General features: G+C 46.1%; 1 protein-coding gene across 7 annotated transcripts; it reads left to right on the top strand.

Moving 5' to 3' along the window:
* Positions 1-215: 215 nt before the first annotated feature.
* kdm5c (lysine demethylase 5C) lies at positions 216-20,605 on the top strand. 7 transcript variants are annotated; one of them, XM_076042447.1, is made up of 29 exons: positions 216-318; positions 2,131-2,278; positions 2,619-2,696; positions 2,806-2,928; positions 3,057-3,227; positions 3,699-3,833; positions 5,957-6,013; positions 9,640-9,763; positions 9,979-10,241; positions 10,841-10,999; positions 11,156-11,275; positions 11,357-11,515; positions 11,647-11,828; positions 12,394-12,556; positions 12,661-12,780; positions 12,861-13,055; positions 13,305-13,486; positions 13,584-13,708; positions 13,810-13,957; positions 14,048-14,138; positions 14,988-15,370; positions 15,462-15,600; positions 16,084-16,263; positions 16,349-16,477; positions 16,696-17,526; positions 18,229-18,271; positions 18,362-18,561; positions 19,207-19,467; positions 19,558-20,605. In XM_076042447.1, the coding sequence occupies exons 2-28, from the start codon at positions 2,135-2,137 to the stop codon at positions 19,459-19,461; spliced, it is 4,899 nt and encodes a 1,632-aa protein (XP_075898562.1). In that variant the 5' UTR covers positions 216-318; positions 2,131-2,134; the 3' UTR covers positions 19,462-19,467; positions 19,558-20,605. The 7 variants fall into 7 exon arrangements, with proteins under 7 accessions (XP_075898562.1, XP_075898564.1, XP_075898557.1 ...); XM_076042449.1 differs by having other exon boundaries at positions 223-606; positions 19,207-19,389; XM_076042442.1 differs by having other exon boundaries at positions 223-606.
* Positions 20,606-21,000: the final 395 nt, after the last annotated feature.

Genomic DNA, 21,000 nt, shown 5'->3' with positions numbered 1-21,000 from the left:
TTATTATTATTATTATTATTATTATTATTATTATTATTATTATTATTAACCCACTAATATATTATTATTTTTATTATTATTATTATTATCATTATTATTATTATCGTAGCGTAAATCGTGACTTCAGGCCCTGTGACCACGGTTCCTGGCGGACGTGCCGACGTACGGACGTACGTACTGCGTCCTACTTTGAGGGAGCAAACGTGAGCGACGTGGTGTGAAGATGAAGAGGATGTGCTGCTGCTTCGGTCCTGAGAAAAAACTAAGATGGCGTCTCGTCATGAGAGATAGGATGGCCTGAAGAGAGTGATGATGATGGTCGGGAAATGACTTATAACGACATAATTGATAAAGTTTGAGATTGTCATTCAACATCAGACGAACCAAAGGCCATTCATGTTTGGAGTCGCTGTGTTTGACAGAACGAATTAGATGGAGTATCGAGCCTGAAAAACAGTCAACTTTGCTAGCAGGGACAGCTAGCCCACTGGAGCGATCACAGCTGGCCAACGTTCGCTCACCACCACCACCACCAGTCACCACAACAACAGAGGGAAGAGAGCGGCCCTGAGCCCTATCAACCCCCGGGACATCGTGGTGTCTTCGGTCAGTCACTGCAATGCAACGAGTCCAATTTACGAGTGGGATCAACAAATATTCTGTTGGGATTGATTTGTACCTATATTTACATGTACATGGCCTCGAGTTGACTAGTCTGACGTTGACTAGTGTCGCTTAGACATACACGTTCGTTAGCCTGCGTGTGGTCGCAGTGTTGACTTCTCAATGCACTCAGGAAAGGCGAGCTAACTAATGCTAGTTACTTGTGCCCGTGGGAGGAGATGGAACTGGGCTGAGAACAGGGAGGCCTCCATGCTAGCCTTAGCTGTGCTCAGCGGCTGAACAATGAACGCAACAGACTTGTCAGTTGTTCTCGAGAACGAAACACGGACACTTTGTTAAGTGAGTACAGTTGCGTTATTTTGTGGCCGTTGTTTGGCGGTAAGGTTGATTCAATATTGAAAGCAGTTCAGCCAAGTTCAGTTGGCTTCCAGGCTAACAGTTGTCGAGCTAAGCTTTGATGTTTGGATAAGTGCGTGAACGAGACCTATGGTGTCGTGCGTCTATTTCCCCCAAAGTTCTTTTATCGGCCCGCAAGCTGCTGCAGCACGTCAACAGCGGAGCGTTTCCCGTCGTTTGTGTCACGTAAGCGTCGCCCTGTCGTCTGGCGAGGCTTCAACACCTTTGGGTTCATGGCCTTCACGCCATTGTTTGTCTTTAGGCCCATGGAAATCATGTAGTAAGTGGGTTCATTTCACATCAAGTCTGCTCTTGTTAATAAATTTGTTTGTTTTCAAGTTAATATCATTTCAGAGGTCGTACATCTTGTCTGAATAGCTAAAAACGACCCTTTGTATCCCCACATTGACTGTTAATACGAGGCTGTTCTTGTTGACAAAGTACACTCAGAATTGTTACCTAATCGTTGTTGTAAAACATGTGAAGCAGCTTTTATTTTTGTTTTTTTGTTTGGAGGTGGATGTCGGCAAAAAGATTTCTCCTGTATTTCATCCTGAACCTGGATGGGTCGCAGGGACCAGACGTTTGTTTTGTTGTGACTGATGGTGGGGGAGGGTTGCTTTCTTTCTTTCTTTCTTTTTTTTTTTTTTAAAGGTCCTCTGCGAGGGCTTAAGCCTGTCTTGGCTTCTTGTCACTGGCTCTTGCCTTTGTGTCGTGGTTTAAAAATACCATAAACAATGAACTTATCTGAAGTAACAACTCATGACGAAGTACCTTCGCAAAATATTGCTACACATATTTCCAAAGATGCTTGTTTGAATGCACAACGTCTTTAATTTCACATAGTTCTATGATATAATGTGCAGGTTTTTATTTAAATACCAGAAATTGCTCCCTAAATCAAAGTATATGTGTTAGCTTACATACAGTTTGACCATCTAAGCCTGTTACATCTTACTTTTGTGGCAATTCTTATTACTTGATCACTGTTTTATCTTATACTTTGTAGTTTATACGAAAGTCTGTCGATTACAACAATATGTAGAGTGTTATATTTCACTTCAAAACCACAATGCTGTTCTACATTGACTTCGATCTTTCTGGTTTCAGGGAAATGGAAGGGGAAGAGTTTGTACCTCCGCCGGAGTGCCCAGTGTTTGAGCCGTCATGGGAGGAATTTCAGGATCCTCTGGGCTACATTGCCAAGATCCGCCCCATTGCAGAAAAGTCTGGAATCTGCAAAATTCGACCCCCACCGGTAATTGTTATTTTCTAGTGATTTGAACAGATTTAATTGTGATGTGTTATGCACACTGTTTTTTTTTTTTTTTTTTTTTAATTATCTTTGAGTTACTTCCTGAAAGCTTTTAAACGTGCTGTTTCAGGCAGGGTAGAGGAGCAAGGTACACCTCAGACTGTCAATAGTTTTTTATATTTGTGACTGGAATTTCCTTTTCCTCTAATTAGTGTGTCCGTCATTTCCTCCTAAATATCTTGCTTTTTCTGTTTAATAACCAAAAGGCTGAATATTTCAAGCCATTTCCGGCTAAAGGCCAGGCAAGGTGTTCAAATAATTAAGCGTACCCGTTCCCAAACAGGACTGGCAACCACCATTCTCAGTGGAACTGGACACCTTCCGCTTTACACCGCGCATCCAGAGGCTAAATGAATTGGAGGTAATGGTCCTCGTTCCCTCGCCGCCGTTTGACGTGAATGAAATTGTTGCCGCTAACTGACCTAAACCAAAAAAAAAAAAATCTTGCCTCTTCATGCATCCTGTTTCAGGCGGAGACGAGAGTGAAGCTCAATTACTTGGACAGAATTGCCAGGTTTTGGGAGATTCAAGCGTCCTCCTTGAAAATCCCACACATCGAACGGCGCATCCTCGACCTCTTCGGCCTGTCAAGGGTGGGCAAATAAAACGGCATTGGTTTAGCGTGATGCATGTGAACTCATTGTGACACATACACACACACACGTTGTCATTTTGCAACAGCTTTGTATTAGAAAGTAATAGTAATGCGTTTGCATTGCAGGTGGTGACGGATGAAGGCGGCTTTGAGATGGTGTGCAAGGAGCGGCGCTGGGCTCGCGTGGCCCAGAGGCTGGGCTACCCTCCAGGCAAGAACATCGGTTCTCTGCTGCGCTCGCACTACGAGAGGATCGTCTACCCCTTCGAGATGTTCCAGTCTGGTGCCAGTCTGCCGGTATCGTTTCACACTTTGTCTTTTTCTTCAGCGTGATTGTGTGAACACATGGCAGTCGGAATAGAACCGGCCACACACGCACACACACACACACACACACGTTTGACTTGTCATGTCATTTAAAACCAGCTAAACTTCATATCAGCACTAGTTGAGCTGCATTCAGTGACACTGACAAAACAGGTACAGGACAGTTGGATATGAGTTTTACTTTTGTGACCGTACTACAGCTAGTCTACAGTTCTGGGAACAAACTGTCCAAACACCGTGCCGAACAACTACACAACGCCAACGGCTCTTTTTTGTTTGAATTTGCACCGCTAAAGGTGCACTTCCATCAAGCAGTATGGGTTGATTTGTTACAGTTAGGCACAAAATGTATATTCTTTTTTGTGCTCTTTGTTACATGTTCTTGATTGACGACAGCATGATGGATCATGTTTTAACGCCAGTTCCCCTCTCATGGTCTAGCACTGCAAGCCAAAGCATTATGACGGCGAGGACGTGGATAAAGAGTACAAGCCGCACTCCATCCCACTGCGACAGTCTGTGCAGCCGTCCAAAATGAGCAGCTACGGACGCAGAGCGAACCGCTGCCAGCCAGACGTGAGTGAAAGAAACTGTCGTGTGAAGGGTGAATATTTTACGCCCGTTTCAAGAAGGTCACGCAGGTCTCGGAGGTCACGGAGGTCACTGCCACAGGTTGTTGAGAGCTGCCACCACCAACACTCGCCATTCTTTTTTCACTTCTATTTAACAGTGCTTATACGTCAATGTTATGGAGTGAATTCATGTTAGGAAGCTGCATTACGGCCAACATTGGCTTCGGGTTGCAGCTGTTGAATGTAAGGTATTCTACAAATGAATCCAGTCATCAGATAAACCACAGTTTTTTTTCTGAATTAACCAGACTTGCTAATGAACAACCAGTCAATTTGCTTCAGGTTCTTTTAACGTTACTTGACCTGCACCAAGCTCAGTAAAACACCAAAAACAACAAAATCAGTTTCATTGTTGCACACTGTGATTATTCCAAGGCAAACAAACACAATGTGAGCTTGATTCAGAATAAATAAGCAGAAATCTTGCTTTAGGGTTTTGGGGGGTTTCCCCAGTGCCACTGTGAACTCACAAGCACTTCCAGATTCTGTTTCTCCATATTAAGAGTAGATTTCAACCAGTGAATTGGAGAAGATCTTCAGGACTTTGAAAATTACACTGTATTTTGTTTCCCCAAATATTGAAAGTTATTATTATTTGTTTTTTTTTTGTTTTTTTTGTTTTTTTCCTCCCCCCCCCCCCAACCTAAATGTGCTGGCCCACTTGTTGTTGATGTTGTGATGGCAAAACATCTGCAGTGGCTGGCCATCCGTCTGGCTTTTATCACCACGTAGGTTTCTCATCCTCTGCCTGCCCAACGAACAGCGCCACAGCTTCTTCCTCCTTTACAGTCTGACAACTTGCCAAGCCAGCAGTGTGTCCAGTTGTGTGCGCTGTTTCAGACTGTTCTCCTGTGCTTTACCCGTGAAGCCCTGTGCACGGGTCACTGTAAAGTATTTGGGAGATGTGAGGAAGCGCTCAGAACACATCCCTGCTCACTCACCGTCCATCCCGCTGCGCTTGTTGTGCTCCACTGCTCTCTCTGTTTGGTTTTCCGCTTCCTTTCACCGCTCCTGTAATCACACACCTGTGTGTTTTACAAGCCACATACGGTTATTTTTGGCAGAGATTTTATCAGAATAGTTTTGGATCAGCTTTTATTATGCTTACCATGCTTTTTGCAAAATTCCCAAGTATTATTTACAATGTAAACATCGCATTTTTTAAGCTTTTTTTTTTAACATATAAAAAAAGGTTTTTACCATATTAAAAACTACCCGCAAGAAGTTTGTGATGTTTGGCTTCCAGGTGAAATTTTTAGAATGTATGTCAAATGTGCGATAACCTTCGCAGGTGAACTTCATTTGACCTCCATGCTGCTCAGTGTTTTATTCCTTATAATTTGCTGTTCAGCACCAACATGATCCATGAATTGGTATCTAAACAGTTCTCTCCATCTAGCTGATCACTTTTTAACGTCATGATACCAAGACGACGCCTCACAAAAAGAAGAAAGTGACGAATTTGAATTGAGACATCAACAGTTTTACTGCTGCTGTTGGATTTAGTTTTAATAAGTTGTCTGAGTGGAACAAGTTGCCTTTGCATGCTTCAACCTAAATGTTCTAATTTCATGGCTTAATGTGACAGAAGCATGAACGTTAATGAAGCGTTTTCCATGAATCTCACCTGATAGTCCAACACATCAGGTAATTTACCTAATAACCGTTTATCAGCATCTGCACCTAATGGCAGTACGTCCGTGTAGTAGAGATGTTTTATTAATCGGACCTAATTTTGCAAACAAAGTACGCAAAACCGGATATTTTCTCTTCATCATTTATTCGTATCGTGTCAGCCCGATGTTGAAGTGACACAGCTTAGCGATAACTTGATCCACACCGGCCTGGTTAAACACTGGTTTATTAAGAGTTTGAATAATGCAGATCTAATGAAAGAAAAACATCCTGCATCAGATGTGGCGCTTTTCCAACAAACTGTCCCTGGTGATGCTGATCAGACTGCCGTGACGACTTGCTCTGTCCTTTCCAGGCTCTCTTCCTTCCTTTCGCATCTAATTTTCTCTTGTCTTAGTTTATTGTTGTTGCTGTTATTGTCTCCCCTTGCAGGGTCCAGAGGATCTGGCCCCCCATCCTCTCACCACTGGCTCTCAACTCATCTCTGCGGTACTGCCTCTTGAGCACATGAGCTCTCCCCTGCCTCCTCTAAAAACTAGCTCACTCTTTCAGAATGAAAGTAGCCGGTCTCATTTTTAACTAACCACTACAATAACCTGAATTCATGCACCTCGCCGTTCTCACTGCCGGCTCACAGTCGGCCACATGATGGTCCCAGTCATGTTGCTCCCAAGAACTGTGTTGCCAACCCAGTAGAACATGGTGCTTATTACCCTTTGTAGATTGCACTGGGGGGTGGGGGTGTGGCCACTGTCACGTGTCTCCTTACGCCACAATGTGGGTTTTTCATTTGCAATGCCATCCTTTGCTCGCAGGTTTTGGGGGTGCACATGGGACCGTGCGTGTCACAACACAATAAATTAACACTCCCCCCCCCCCTCCCCCCCATACCGGTTGCACTGTGCGCGAGCTGCTTAAGCCGCGTTCAGACTGCCAACCAAAATCCGATTTTTAGCCAATGCCGTTTTGAAACCCGATGGCTCTTTTGTAGTGTGAACCAGTCCCAAATCACTTAAAATCCGATTTTTTGCAAAACGGATTGAAACCACATTTGGTAGGTTGTTTCAAATAGTATTCGGACAGATGCGTCTCAGCGTGAACAGCTCCTAACACACCAATCAGTTTTGACTGTGTGCGACGTCACTCTACGCGACGCAAGAGCCAACGCGCCAGACTAGAGGGCGCCATTCCAGGTGTGGAGCTGTAACATAATGGAGCGGACAGAAGCAGTAGAAAACAGCTGTCCCTGGACAGAGGAGGAAACTCATTGGCTCATCAGTGTGTGGGAAGATACTGTAGCGCCATTCAAGCCAAGCTCCAGGCCATGTATCGCAACAAGTGCCGCTGTGGCAATGATATGACGTTGCACACTGCAAGCTACGCTGCACGACGCCTCCGCTCCGACGACGTTGCTACAGCAACCTGTCAGATGGCTCAATAATGTGGCTCAGTCTGAACAGAGCCACATCCCTATTGGATACTTGCTAAAAACAGCGTGGACAGTCAGCCCTAAAAATTGGATTTAAGCAGGAATCTGATTTGAATCAGATTCGCCTGCTGTCTGAACGCAGCCTTAAGTCTTACTTTGGAATTGCATCCATGCCATGTTGAGCAGTGATAAAACAGGCAGTGCATACATAGATGTTTTTAACTGAGGGACACTCAGATGAGAGTGTATTTTAAGACAAACTAAAATGCGTAGTCTTGTGTGCGCATTAAATCCTACAGCACACAAACAAGCAGCACATGTGCAACATGGGCTGTCGAAGCTTGACCTCTCTCCCAGTTTGCCTCCAGTGTTCAGTTCTGATCGCTCCAGTCTCTCACTTGGGGCAGTTTTGAGGGTTTCTTGGTTGAAGCCATTTTTCTATTAACTTTTTAACCTTTTAAAGGACTGTATCGCTAGTGGGGTGAAAACGGCTACAAACCGATTTGGAATTGAGTGTGCTTTTTGTTTTTGTAACACTGCGATATTCTGCTGTCAGTGACAAGAGGGGAAAAGACACACTGATGAGTTCTTGGGTGCCATCGCTCACCGCTGTGTTGGTCTGAGGGCAGTGTTCCCTCAGGGCTGCACTAATAAAGCTGCTTGTTGGTTGAACACTCACGGATACTGCTGTTTGGAAGAGACCCAGTGTGTTGTTTCATCTTGGATACTGGCGTCCCACCTTTGCTGTGTCTTGTCTAACTGCTGTCGCTTCTTCAGTTGAAGAGTGTTTTTAATTTCAGCTCCCAGTGCTCATGTGTCATGCTTCCACCTGTCCGAAAAGCTTCCCTCTCTGCGCTATTCCAAATCTGTCCTTTCCATTCCTGGTGTGTGTGAAGCCTTCTTTTTCTTTCACTCCTGCTTGTTGTCTGTGGTTGGCTTGAAATCTGTCGCTTGGCTGCCTCTATACACACATGTGTTCTTCGGCTGTGCTCTGCTGAGCTGTGAAGTCACAGTGGTGGCTGCATTTTGATCTGTTCGAGTGCACTCACAGAAGAATCTTTTACTTTGTTGTGTTAAAAGCACCATCATGTGATAATTGACAATGTGTCATAACGTGCAAAAAGCGTTGCCAAGACGGTGGAAAAAGTGGAATTAAAAATTGAATTAAATCAAATCAAATGTGCAAATTCTACACTAGGTTTCTCTCAGACGCTGTATGGAAACATTGAAGAAATGCAAGTCACATTCAGTTTACCGTCTACGTTGTGTGATGAGACACCTCTTGCATTTGTGATGTATTGAACTGTGCTAGGAATCAGTCTTAAGTTTCCAAGTGCAGTTTATTTTAGTTCAGTTACCAACATTTACCCACATGCTGCACGTGTGCTGTTCCATCCAGCTCACAACTGGATGTTACAGCAAGATGACGTCCCCTTGTAACACATCCAGAGTACAAGAATGACAAGACTTTAGTTGTTTGTTTGTTTTGTCTTATTAACAGGAAATACTTTTTGTGCACCTCTGAAGCAGCCAAATATTTTTAAAACATTGAAAAAAATCTCTGACAATTTTTAATATCAATGCTTGGGATAGAGTGAAATGTGAAACTTTTTTCCAGATGGAGGCACTACTGTCTGAGATTAGGAGCTAGTGGTTCATGCAATTGAGTGTGAACTGCAAACCAGAATTAAAAAAAAGTCACTGACTACTGAATGAGTGCAGCTAGAGATGCTAACATTGCTACTGAAGAGTGACTACATGCAGAGTGTGCGGTCAAATTTGAACACACACCTTTTCTAGCACATGTCCTGCAGGCAGGGGGTGGAGGAAAGGCTATTGGTTGCGCTTCATATGACAACAATGCTTTTTTGACATTTTGGTAACAAAACATGTTCTTTATTAGAGTTGTACAAAGTGCTTTTTAACCACGTTGAGGTCACTGTCTTTTTATCCCCTGCATATCTCTATGACTGACAGCACCAGGAGTGGCTGTTACGGAAATTAACACTGTGTTAATGCCAAATGTGAATTGGATTTTCTTTATTTTTTTTAAAGGTCTTAACTTGTTTCTGCACATGCTGAGTGGGCAGAACCTCTGTGGTCTGTTTCCAACCAATGACAGTAGCTTTTCAAAGGAGTGGGAATTCAAACAGAAGTGTAGTTCTGAGAAAGGAGGACATGAGGACAAATCCAGAAATTACTCTTCAGCAATTCAAAGTGACCCGTAATAACACTTAAAGTCAGCTGTTGATCCATTTTCAGTCTTTCAAAAGTTTGGGCAGGTGTGGGGCCTAAAAAAAGTGAATGTCTGACCAACAGTTGATGTGTAATTCTTTTCCTCTTTTCAACCCTTTAATTTTAAACACGATATGTGAGCAACAGCAATATTATAAATAGTCATGAAAAGAAAACTCAATTTATGTGAGGAGTGTGCTTTTGTCTTTCTGGTGGTGGGTCCTAACTCTGAACTCTGAACTAGGCTGTGATGGTGGTCAACCTCTCCTCATTTTCCAACTAAGCTAAATCTCTTCTTGTGATGCATCGCCGTGCTCTCACCTTTATAACTTTTTTTGTTTTTGTTTGCACTTTTGAACCCCATGTTTTTGCCCCGTTAGTTTAACGTTTGACCACGTTTGTGGTCATTTCGTTTGCCTTGAGTGACGAGCGATGTACTCTTGATCTGCAGCCCGAACCAACGGAAGAAGACATCGAGAAGAACCCCGAGCTGAAGAAGCTGCAGATCTACGGTGCAGGGCCGAAGATGATGGGCCTTGGCCTGGTTGCTCGAGACAAAGGCATCAGGAAAAAAGGTCAGTGCGGTTGTCAAAGCTGTGATTGACTGCAGCACCGACGACAACAACAACAACAACACATCCTTTCAGCAACCATCTGCGATTCTAGATAGATAAACACCTTATTTGTCCTTTCTCAGCTGCACAATCAGTCATCAGCAATCAGTTCATAGAAAGTGCATGGAGTGAAAGAGTGATTAAGATGATCGACTCACAGTGATGCTCCTTCTTAGATGAGCTGCCTCAGACGGTCACGATCAAGGAGAGCGTGTCTCCTGTGCCTGGTGACACTTCGGTCAAAGCTGAACCACTGGACACTCCAGAGAAGCCAGTCGACGCCGGCTCCCCTCGGCCGCCCCCCAGTGTCACCGTCACACCGGAGGTGAAGAAGGAGGAGCCAAAGGAAGAGTTTGGAAAGGATGACGAAGACGACTCTGATAGGCCGTGCACAAAAATGACCATGAGGCTGAGACGCAATATCAACAACCCCCAGTGTGTAAGTAGTTGTATAAAGACCAAAAGTACAACCTGAAGTTTCTGTTGTACTTTTTTTTTCTTTCCTGTTTGAGAGTCGGTATTAAAAAAAAACGAAATATCTGCAGTCGAGTTCTTTGTCGTTCTCCATGGTAAAATTTTTACTTTTGATCAGTTTGGGAAAAGAAATATATTCTACCCTTGTGAAACCGAATAAAATCCTGCTCGACAAATTCCACTTCCAACTCTGGTTCATATTGATGTGACGGCATGATGCAGATTCATCAGCAGCACCTGCATGATAACAATGTCCACTTTCACCACATCCCCGTGGATTTCGACCTGGTAACCGAGGCCGTGAGAGTCCAGCGAACCCACTGTTACGTTCAAGCGTCCAGTTTGAGACAATGAGAAGTTGTGGCACGGAAAATCATCCTGCTGGAAGTAGCCACCAGAAACTGGGCAGACTGTCATCTGACTCGTGGCCAGACAGCTTAGTTGATGCAAAGTGGGGCTTGATATTATTCCAAAAGAACTTTTCTTTTTTTGTTCTATCAAAGTAACTGACTTCTACGTTTTGGGTGGAGCCTTAACGTCGTCTTTTTCCGACCCTCACCGAAGGTGGATTCGTTTGTGTGTCGAATGTGCGGCCGTGGAGACGACGACGAGAAGCTGCTGCTCTGCGACGGCTGTGACGACAACTACCACACCTACTGTTTGCTGCCCCCGCTCACCGACCCTCCCAAAGGCAACTGGCGTTGCCCAAAGTGTGTTGCAGAGGTAAAGATTTTTTCTTTCCCAGAAGTGTTTGGTGCCTCTGACTCTGAAACTTCTTTTTTTTTTTGTTTTGTTTTGTTTTGTTCTTACCTCTTTCCTCCTCCAGTCTTGCTCCTGTCTGTCTGAACTCTGGTCCTGACTTCTTTTAATTTTTCGTAGGAATGCAAGAAACCGTCAGAAGCGTTTGGCTTCGAGCAGGCGACACGGGAATACACTCTGCAAAGTTTCGGGGAAATGGCTGATGCCTTTAAGGCAGATTACTTCAACATGCCTGTTCATGTAAGGACACACACACACACGCACACACAATTTGCCAACTCTGCCGCTATATTTGTTTCATTGTGTTTGCTCTGGATGTAGATGGTTCCTACTGAGTTGGTGGAGCGAGAATTCTGGCGGCTGGTCAGCAGCATCGAGGAGGACGTGACAGTGGAGTATGGAGCGGACATCCACTCAAAGGAGTTTGGCAGTGGCTTCCCGATGAACAATGGCAAGCGGAAGCTCACAAAGGAAGAGGAGGTATGTGCAGCGTTTTGATTTGGAGTTTGTATAAAAGTGGCTGCGAGCAAAGGATCGCTGACATTCTGCTGAGATTACAGAATTCTAATGTTTACAGCTTGTGCGGGACTCACGCTGCTTCTGTCTTGCAGGAATATGCTCGCAGCGGCTGGAACCTGAACGTGATGCCTGTGCTGGAGCAGTCGCTCCTGTGCCACATCAACGGAGACATCTCGGGGATGAAGGTCCCCTGGCTCTACGTGGGCATGGTGTTCTCAGCGTTCTGCTGGCACATCGAGGACCACTGGAGCTACTCCATTAATTACCTGCACTGGTACAGGATGCTCGTCGATGCCGTGCACCAGGGCTGCACGAGAGGGCCATTTCTAATTCTAATCCCTGCGTTCCATTGCAGGCTGCACATGGAAGCAGCTGAACGCCGAACGATATATTCAAATGTTGTCCCAAAGTCTTATCACATTGGACTTTGAGCTGCAACGGCATTTCACAAGGCAAAAAGACACGGCACCCATTGATGTTGAAAAGCGTTCCTGCAAATAATGATTGTAATTTGCTTCCGCTGCTCCGTCTGTCGATCACCACACCTGCTGCAGTGGACTGTGGTCCTACAGGTGTATGCAGCCCTTCCAGTCTTTTATCGCTTCACATGAAATCTTAATCTTAAAATAAAGTGTGTGTATTCACATGTATACATAAATTGCATATTTGAAATAACCCTTATCTTGTGCAGCAAAAAACAAATCGAAATCAAAAATCGAAATCAATATTTTTATTTCTAGCCCAAATCGTGCAGCTCTGCAGTGTATTTGCTTCTGTTTAGCTGAACTGAACCCAGCACAGTGTTCGCACCACACTGACCAGCTGCGTGTCCTCTGCAGGGGCGAGCCCAAGACGTGGTACGGAGTTCCGTCTGTGGCGGCCGAGCGGCTGGAAGGGGTGATGAAGAAGCTGACGCCGGAGCTGTTTGAGTACCAGCCCGACCTCCTGCATCAGCTGGTGACCATCATGAATCCCAACATCCTCATGTCACACGGAGTGCCGGTGGGTTTCACTAGAGAAACTTCAAACCATTATACACGGCTGGATAACTTTCCTGTAGCCCCGCCTACCACCTCTTCACTGAGCGTCCCATTCCTCTTTTGAAGGTCGTACGAACCAATCAGTGTGCGGGAGAGTTTGTGATCACCTTTCCTCGAGCCTACCACAGTGGCTTCAATCAGGGATACAACTTTGCAGAGGCCGTCAACTTCTGTACCGCAGACTGGGTAAGCATCAGCCACACCCCGTGTCATCGCCTGACGCCCATCGTAGCAGGACGTAACCAACTCTGCTGGTCCCCTCCCAGCTGCCCGCTGGCCGCTCCTGCATCGAGCACTACCGGCGCCTGCGGAGATACTGTGTGTTCTCCCACGAGGAGCTCACCTGCAAGATGGCTGCCAGCCCTGAGAAACTGGACCTCAACCTGGCGGCCGCTACTCATCGGGAAATGTTCATCATCGTTCAAGAGGAGAGGAAGCTGCGGAAGGCACTGATGGAGAGGGTAAGGTCACGCATTCTCCACAACTTTGAAAAAAAAAAAGCAAAAGCAAATGGTAAGTAATAGAGGTTACTAAACTACAGTGTTGGGAAGTAATGACGTGCAAATTCTTCGTTGGTCCTTGAAGCAGTATATTCACTTTGACCAGAGACAACTCTCGCTACTTTTACTTTCAGTGCAGGATGTCGATGCTTTTGCCACCTGTGCTCAAACTAATAAATTGTGAAAAATGTTGATCTCTCTTCCCTGCAGGGTATAACTGAAGCGGAGCGCGAGGCGTTTGAGCTGCTGCCCGATGATGAGAGACAGTGTGATAAATGCAAGACCACGTGCTTCCTCTCGGCTCTGGCCTGCTCCAACTGTCCAGAGCGGCTGGTGTGTCTCTACCACACCCAGGATCTGTGCAACTGCTCTACTGATAAACTCTACCTCAGGTACGTCAGTTGTCTTGCTTTGGCTACGCATCAATGCTTTGCAAAGGAAAAGTCATTTTTCATCCTGTGACATCCTGTGTTTTGTATTACATCACAGGTACAGATACACCCTGGACGAGTTGTTAGGGATGCTTCACAGATTGAAGGTTCGCTCAGAGTCCTTTGATTACTGGGCCAACAGAGTGAAAGAGACGCTTGAACAGGAAGAGGGAAATAAAATAGGTGGGAAATCAGTGTGAATATTTTATCAGGCACCCGCTGAACATTATTCTGGGCTTTTAAAGGTGGAATGATGAGAGGAAAAATTGTTTTTTTCGCCGCAGCAATTGACGAGTTGGAGGCACTGAAGACGGAGGCCGTGGAGAAAAAGTTCCCAGACAATGAACTCTTGCGGAAACTCGACACGGTTCTGAAAGACATTGATCGCTGCCAGCAGAGTAGTGCTGAGCTCCTCGCTGTCACAAAGACCAGGTAGTGTGAAACGCACGTTTGACTCTATCAGTGCAACTTGTTGTTTGACGTGCACTTACATTATACCTATTACTGTCACTGTGTCTCTAGCGAAGGGAAGATGACTTTTGCCGAGCTGAAAACTTTGGTTGAGACGATGCAGAACCTGCCCTGTGTGATGAGCCAGCTGGAGGAAGTCCAAGTAAGAAGCTTTTATTTGTCTAAAGGCCGCTACGAAACGTACAATTCTTTTTCCGTCATGGACAAAAGACGAATTACGGTGGCAAAATTACAGCCTTGACAGCCCACCATCGAATCCTCACGGTGTCAATAATTCACAGATGACTCAGGTCAAATGTGTGACAGCTTCATCACCATCGAATTGAATCGCTCGGTACCCGACGATTCAATTCGACTCCGATTTAGAGGGCTACGATTCAATTAATCGCAATTAATCGAGAATCGGGATTTAACACGATTCCTATGTAAATATACAGGTACTACCCAGAAAATTTGAATATCCTGAAAAGGTTGTTGTATTTCTGCAATTCAACTTAACAGGTGAATTTGCCATATCATATAAAGGAATAATATGCAAGTCAATATATTTCAAGTTTTCATTTCTTTGGATTTTGCTGATCAGGTCTTGCAGCTTAAAAAAACCCTCAAATTTTATAATAATTTTCTGAGTTTGTGGGTTTGTGGTTTTAATACGCTGAAAATCTTAATCAGCAAAGTTACAACAAGGAACCGCTTGAGATGTCAATTTGTGTGTAATGGCTCAATACAATTAGTTGGTTTTTTTTATGTTAAATTGCCAAAATAACTTTTACTTGATATTCAAATTTTTCGGGTGGTACCTGTGTATATATAATGGGCCTTATGTTGAGGTTTTACCAATATTAAAGTCAGAAATCAAGACAATTTGTACACACTGGACCTTTTTAAAATGGTATTTGAAAAAACTGTTCCTTTAGAATTTGCTGACATGATTGTATTTAGTTTTCATTACATTCTTGACCGATAACCTGTGTGCCATGTTGTTTTCCAGGCGGTCCTGCAGAGGATGGAGGAGTTCCAGAGCCGGGCGCAGCAGCTGGTCAGTGACAGGGACTGGAGGAGGGACTCTCAGCCCTCGGAGCAGCTGCAGACCCTGCTGGACGAGGGCGTGGCTCTGCCCGTGCTGGTGCCAGAGTGCGGAGTCCTGCAGGGCCTGAAGGAGCAGGGCCACTGGCTGACTGAGGTGAGGCGCACCCTGGGCACAGAAGGAGACGAGAGGCAGGAGGTTTCCCTGGAGGTGCTGAGGAACCTGATGCAGGCCGGCTGCAACGTGCCGCAGAGCGTCTCCGTGGAGACGGCCATGGCGGAGCTCCAGGAGCTGCTCACCATCGCGGAGCGCTGGGAGGAGAAGGCGCAGATCTGCCTGGAGCAAAGGTCAGACGAGCGGCCGCTCTCACATCGCAGCCCGGCTCTCCAGAGGCGTCCACCTGTCAACTTTTTGTTTGTCGTCCTGGTCGTGTCCTAGACAAAAGCATCCTCTCTCTACCTTGGAGGCGATAGTCAACGAGGCTCAGCTCATTCCAGTCAAGCTTCCCAACATCTTGTCTCTGCAAGGCTGCCTCACGCGAGCTCGGGCCTGGGTGACAGACCTCGAGGAGATCCAGGTAAAAACACCATCTGCACTTCCATCTGTTTTCTGCAAATCCTGTGAGCACACTTAAAGTCTGAAATATAAACCGTGACGCTATGTTTGCTCTATTATGGTTTATCATACAGACCTAAGTGTGATTATAATACACATTTCTGTTCTATATATTGTTTGCCTTTCTTTTTTTTTTCTTTTTTTAAAGCAATTTTCAATCATTAAACTTTGGTAATGATGGCCTCATATTGCACACTTGATATTTCGCTTCTAAAATCACATTCAGTGAGACATTCGTGTCAACAACTTTTGAAGCCATCCCATAATTTGTTCAGCACATCACGACTGGGTTTCCACTAGATTATTATATTAAACTGCTTGTAATGCATTTCAATGCAGAGAGCTCAAACTTTTCAATGGTAGTATATGTTTATATGTATTTTCTAATATATGGACCTATCACCTGCTATAATTTTGTACATGACTCCATGTGTCTTGCTGGTAGAATGGAGAACACTACCCCTGCCTGGATGACCTGGAAGGCCTGGTGGCGATTGGCAGAGACCTGCCGGTCTTCATGGAGGAGCTGAGGCAGCTGGAGCTGCAGGTGGCCAGCGCTCACTCGTGGAGGGACAAGGCCAGCAAGACCTTCCTGAAGAAGAGCAGTCCGCACAGTCTCCTGGAGGTGGGTCCAGTCACACTTGGCAGCGGGGTTGGATGAAGGCGGACGTTCGTGCAACTGCTAAACCGTGACGTCCCCCCGCCCGCAGGTATTATGTCCGTGTGCAAAGAGGCGTCAGAGGCGGAACGAGACGGAGCCGCTGGACGAGCCTCTGGACGACTCGGACACCAACACGCTGGGCCTCTCCGCTCAAGACCTGAGGGACCCTGCTGCTATTGTAAGTGCAGTCAGTAACCTCCTGCTGCTCCAACGCCGTCTTTGCGTGTGTATTTTTCTGCAGCATCATGATACAGGCCAGTATTAGCATCTTTTGGAAGAACCCATCTAGTTTTCCTGCTCTTTTATTGATTGATTGTTTTTTTTGTTTCTCGTTGTTTCCGTGCCGATAATTCCTCTGCAAAAAAAAACCAAACAAACTGTTTGCTGTCTTGGCAGGTGATGGCATTTAAACAAGGGGAGCACCAGGAGAAGGTGGCGCTGCTGAGGCTCCAGAGGTTGAACATGTGCAAGCCGGGATCCTCCTCCTCCTCCTCCTCCTCCTCCTCCGCTGGAACCAAGGAGGGCCGGCAGAACGGCAGGTTGGACGACGCCATGGAGACGGACTCGTGCGCTCGCTCGGACACCCCGGCGCCGGAGAACGGCACCAGCAACGGCCACTCGGGGGCGCCGGTGTGTGTGTGCGCCGGCCCGCCCCGCGCCCCCCAGCTCCGCTGCCACCTGTGCAAGGACTGGTTCCACGGCGGCTGCGTCCCTTTCCCTTCCCCCCTCCCCTCCTCCTCCTCGTCGTCATCGCCGCCGACCAACGCCCTCTGCTGGTGGGACTGGGACACTCGCTTCTTGTGCCCGCAGTGCCAGCGGTCGAGGCGGCCGCGCCTGGAGACCATCCTGGCACTGCTGGTGGCGCTGCAGCGGCTGCCGGTGCGCCTGCCCGAGGGCGAGGCGCTGCAGTGCCTGACGGAGAGAGCCATCAACTGGCAGGGCCGCGCCAAGGAGACGCTGGAGACGGCCGAGCTGCAGAGCGCCCTCCGCAGGCTGCAGGAACTCAAGGAAACACTCCCGGCCCAGAAAGTGAAGGAGGAGGAGGAGGAGGAAGAGGAGGAGGGGGGCAGTGTTGAGCGGCCAGCGGCGTCGGCGCCGGCGCCGGGAGGAGGAGGGAGCTCCGTTATTGTTCTGTCGGACTCTGAGGGAGGAGAGGGAGAGGACGGAGTGATCGACCTGACGGACGACTCGCCCAAGAAGAAGAGCAAGCAGAGCAACGGCACTCAGGTGGGACAGCCAAGTTTGTCTTTGGATTGGCTTAGTTTGTTTGTTCAATAATGTGCACATGAACAGATACAGAGTCACACAATATGTGATTGAGTAAGAGACGGCTGAAGCTGTGAAGCTTGTACTTGCCTTCCCTTTCAGAAGCTGCAGAAACAACATTGCTTTGTCATTTATCCCCCCCCCAAAAAAACAAGACAAAAAACAAAACAAAAAAACAACCGAAAAAAAAGTATGACAGAACCATGTTGCCAAGTCCTGATATAGATACAGCAAACCAAAGAAAGAAGAGAAAATAAATACAATATTGCGAGCTTTGTTAGCGTTCCACCAGTCAGTACAGTCCTGTTTGTATAAAATGAAGAATCTGCTTTAATGGATTTTTAAATTGTATGATACCATAACTTCACCCCAGCAACAGAGATACACATGCTTTTCTCTGTGTGTGTGTGTGTGTGTGTGTGTGTGTGTGTGTGTGTGTGTGTGTGTGTGTGTGTGTGTGTGTGTGTGTGTGTGTGTGTGTGTGTGTGTGTGTGTGTCCCACCCATCGCTGCCCTAAAAGACTCTTTGAAGATTTGAACTGTGGAGTGAATTATTTCTAGCTTTGTTGCTGATCTGTGCAGTTTCGAGGTCCACCTGGTCAGTAAGTTCTTCACGTCAAGTGTGGATGTTTCACCTGTTAACACTGCGTTTCCTCGCTCGCAGGCCGCTTGTGAAAATGGCCTCAGCAAGAAGCCGAGCGTCACAGGTGAGGCGGAGGTTTGGTCTGCACGCCTCCAGGCTGTTTGTCCCGCAGACTCCAGGCGTGACCCCCTGCTGCTCTGCTCCTGCCGCCCAGGTGTGGACTCGCTGCTGCCCCTGCTGCCGTCGCTAGCGGGCCAGGTGGTGGAACTGTCGGCGGAGACCAGGGCCCTGCTGGAGGAGCTGCAGCTGGAAGGAGATCTGCTGGAGGTGTCGCTGGATCAGACGCTCACCATCCACAGGGTCCTGCAGGCCGCCTCCCTGCCGCCTCGAGAAACCTTGCACACACTCATCCAGGTGAGGGGAAACACCTCTTTGCTTTTTGCTTTGGTTGTTGTCTTTGTAGCTGTGGAAGTGGTATTAATGCATTTACTACATTTAAATAGGAGTGATTTTTTATGTGCTGTTATAATAGTTGTCAATGACGCTCACTACCAGTCAAACGATGGACGCACCTTCTGATTGAATGGGTTTTCTTTCATTTTCACGACTGTGATGGAATTCTGTAGTAAACAGAGTGTAAAGTAGCTCAAACACGTTTTATATGGTAGATTCTTTCAAATGGCCGCCCTTCATATAAAACATATTTACACTTATTTAACAATGATTTCTTTGCTATGAAATCCCATGCGTCTTGCTCATATATTTGATGACTATTTTGATTCATTCAAACCCCAACTGGCAAAAACATTTTCCTTGGTTTTCGCACAGAAACAAAAAATTATTTCTGTCTATGTTCCATTAAAAAAAGGTTCTTCCATCACGAGTATTTGCTATTTTGCCCCGCATGTGTGTGTGAAAGAGATGAAGTGGTAAAAACTACTAAGAACTGCGTATCAACTACACGCCTCGAGTGCAGGCGTGAATCAGTTGTGTTTTTATGAGATTGATTCAAACCATCGTCTCTCAGTAAATAACTGTGCCTGTGCCGCCCTTTGCCAGATTGAGCTGGACGAGCAGAGGCGAAACGGCCGCGGCGGCCGAGCCAAAGACTCCAAGAGGAAGAGGAAGAGCCACCGGGGGGGCCCTGGGGACGGGGGGGAACCGTCCCTGGACGCCTCCGAGTCCAAGAAGACCTGCACCGCCAGCCACTCCCCTCCCCCGCCCGCACACAAACACCCAGAGGTAGCCAGGCTTGTGCTTAGGGATGCACTGGTACCTGATACCAGTGTCGGCGGTACCGATACCGGGGCTTGATACTTGGTGCTCTACTCGTATGAAATGTGCCGACACCGTGACACTTCCGTTTTTCTTTTTTCTTTTTAATTCCTCTTTTTATTTTTGTCTCGTCAGGTTTTGTGATGTAACAGACAAACGTGGAACGCTGCTGAAGTGGATCGCTCTGAAGAATCCAGGTGCCAGAAGAAAATTGTCACGTGACAGAAAGATGCAGGACATCCACCTCGAAGCGCCCCCCCCCATCCCCCCTCCCTCCCCCCCAATGCATTCTGACACTAACGCAGTGTTGACAGTTCTTCTACACTCCGTCACCGGTTGCTTTCAGGCCGCCGCCGTCTCACCCAGACTTTATCAACCTCCACCCCCACCCCCCCTCACCCCCCACCCCATCCTCACCCCCCACTCCCCCCTCCTTACCTGTGAAAATATTAAGACGTCGTCGGACTGTTGTGGGACCCTGCAGCCAGACTCGTCCCGCGGTCTGAGTTGTGTCAGAGGTCAGTCAGTATGTCATGTTATTCCAACTGTATTAAATGCTAGTGCAGTCGAAGGGTGTGGCCACCAGGGGGCAGCGATGTTCGGTTCCCGTGGATTTACTCATTGGTTGGTTGGTTATAGGATAAGCTTTGAAATGTTTCTTTTTTGGCGATTCCGCCACGATTCCTGAGTTACACAGCAGGGGGTGGGGGGGTGGGAAGCCAGGTCTTAACTAAAGGACTGCAGTTACTCCTGTATTTTCCTTTTTTCTTTTTTCTTTTTTTTTTTAGTTGTATGAAATTTGTGTTTTCAGTGTGTTTTTGAGGGTAAAAACATTTTGACTACACTGATTACATTTTGGGAAGTATTTGAAAACAGGCATTAATGTTTTTGGTGCTACCTTCCCAGAATATATTATCTGTACCTCTCGGCTTTGTTCCCACCCCCCCCACCCCCCCACCCCTCTATATATGCCATGGATTTCTTTTTATAAATATGCCCTCCTTTTGACTCTTTTTTTCCCCCTCCTTCCCTTCTTTTCAGATTAACGTAACCTCACTGTAACTGAGTCTGTCACAACTTGTTTTGTTTCCTGGTTTCAACTTATGTTATTATAATTATTAATATTATTGTTGATATTGCAGACACTCAGTGTCGTGAGCTTGTGTATAAACTTTTCATTTTATTGTTGCCTTTGTTTCTTTTCACTCTTGTTAGAAAATAAAGGTTTAGAATTGTTTAGGAATATTGACTTCTCATGTCTCATCTCGCGGACCTTCTCAAAGACCTGATACCAAAACAGTTTTTCATCATAGTATTTATTTAGAAAAGTTCCACTGTGAAATGATAGACACAGAACATCACAATATTCAGCAAATACATTTTTTTTCTACCCTACTCTTTTTTTTCTTTTTTCTTTTTTCTTTTTTTTTAAACATGTTCAATAGAAAGTCACATCTACAATCACAGTATGTTAAAAGTTTGTCTCAATATTAAACATGCTTGTGAGAGACAATTGAAAGTCACATTTGTTAAGAGTTTTTTGGTTGCGTATTGTCATTGTTTCTCTGATAAATGATC

This window comes from Nelusetta ayraudi, unplaced genomic scaffold, assembly GCF_046127955.1.
Source record: "Nelusetta ayraudi isolate G7.1 ecotype Tasmania unplaced genomic scaffold, CSIRO-AGI_Nayr_v1 ptg000070l, whole genome shotgun sequence".
Taxonomy (NCBI): Eukaryota; Metazoa; Chordata; class Actinopteri; order Tetraodontiformes; family Monacanthidae; genus Nelusetta; species Nelusetta ayraudi.
This window is presented reverse-complemented; position numbering and strand designations above follow the sequence as displayed.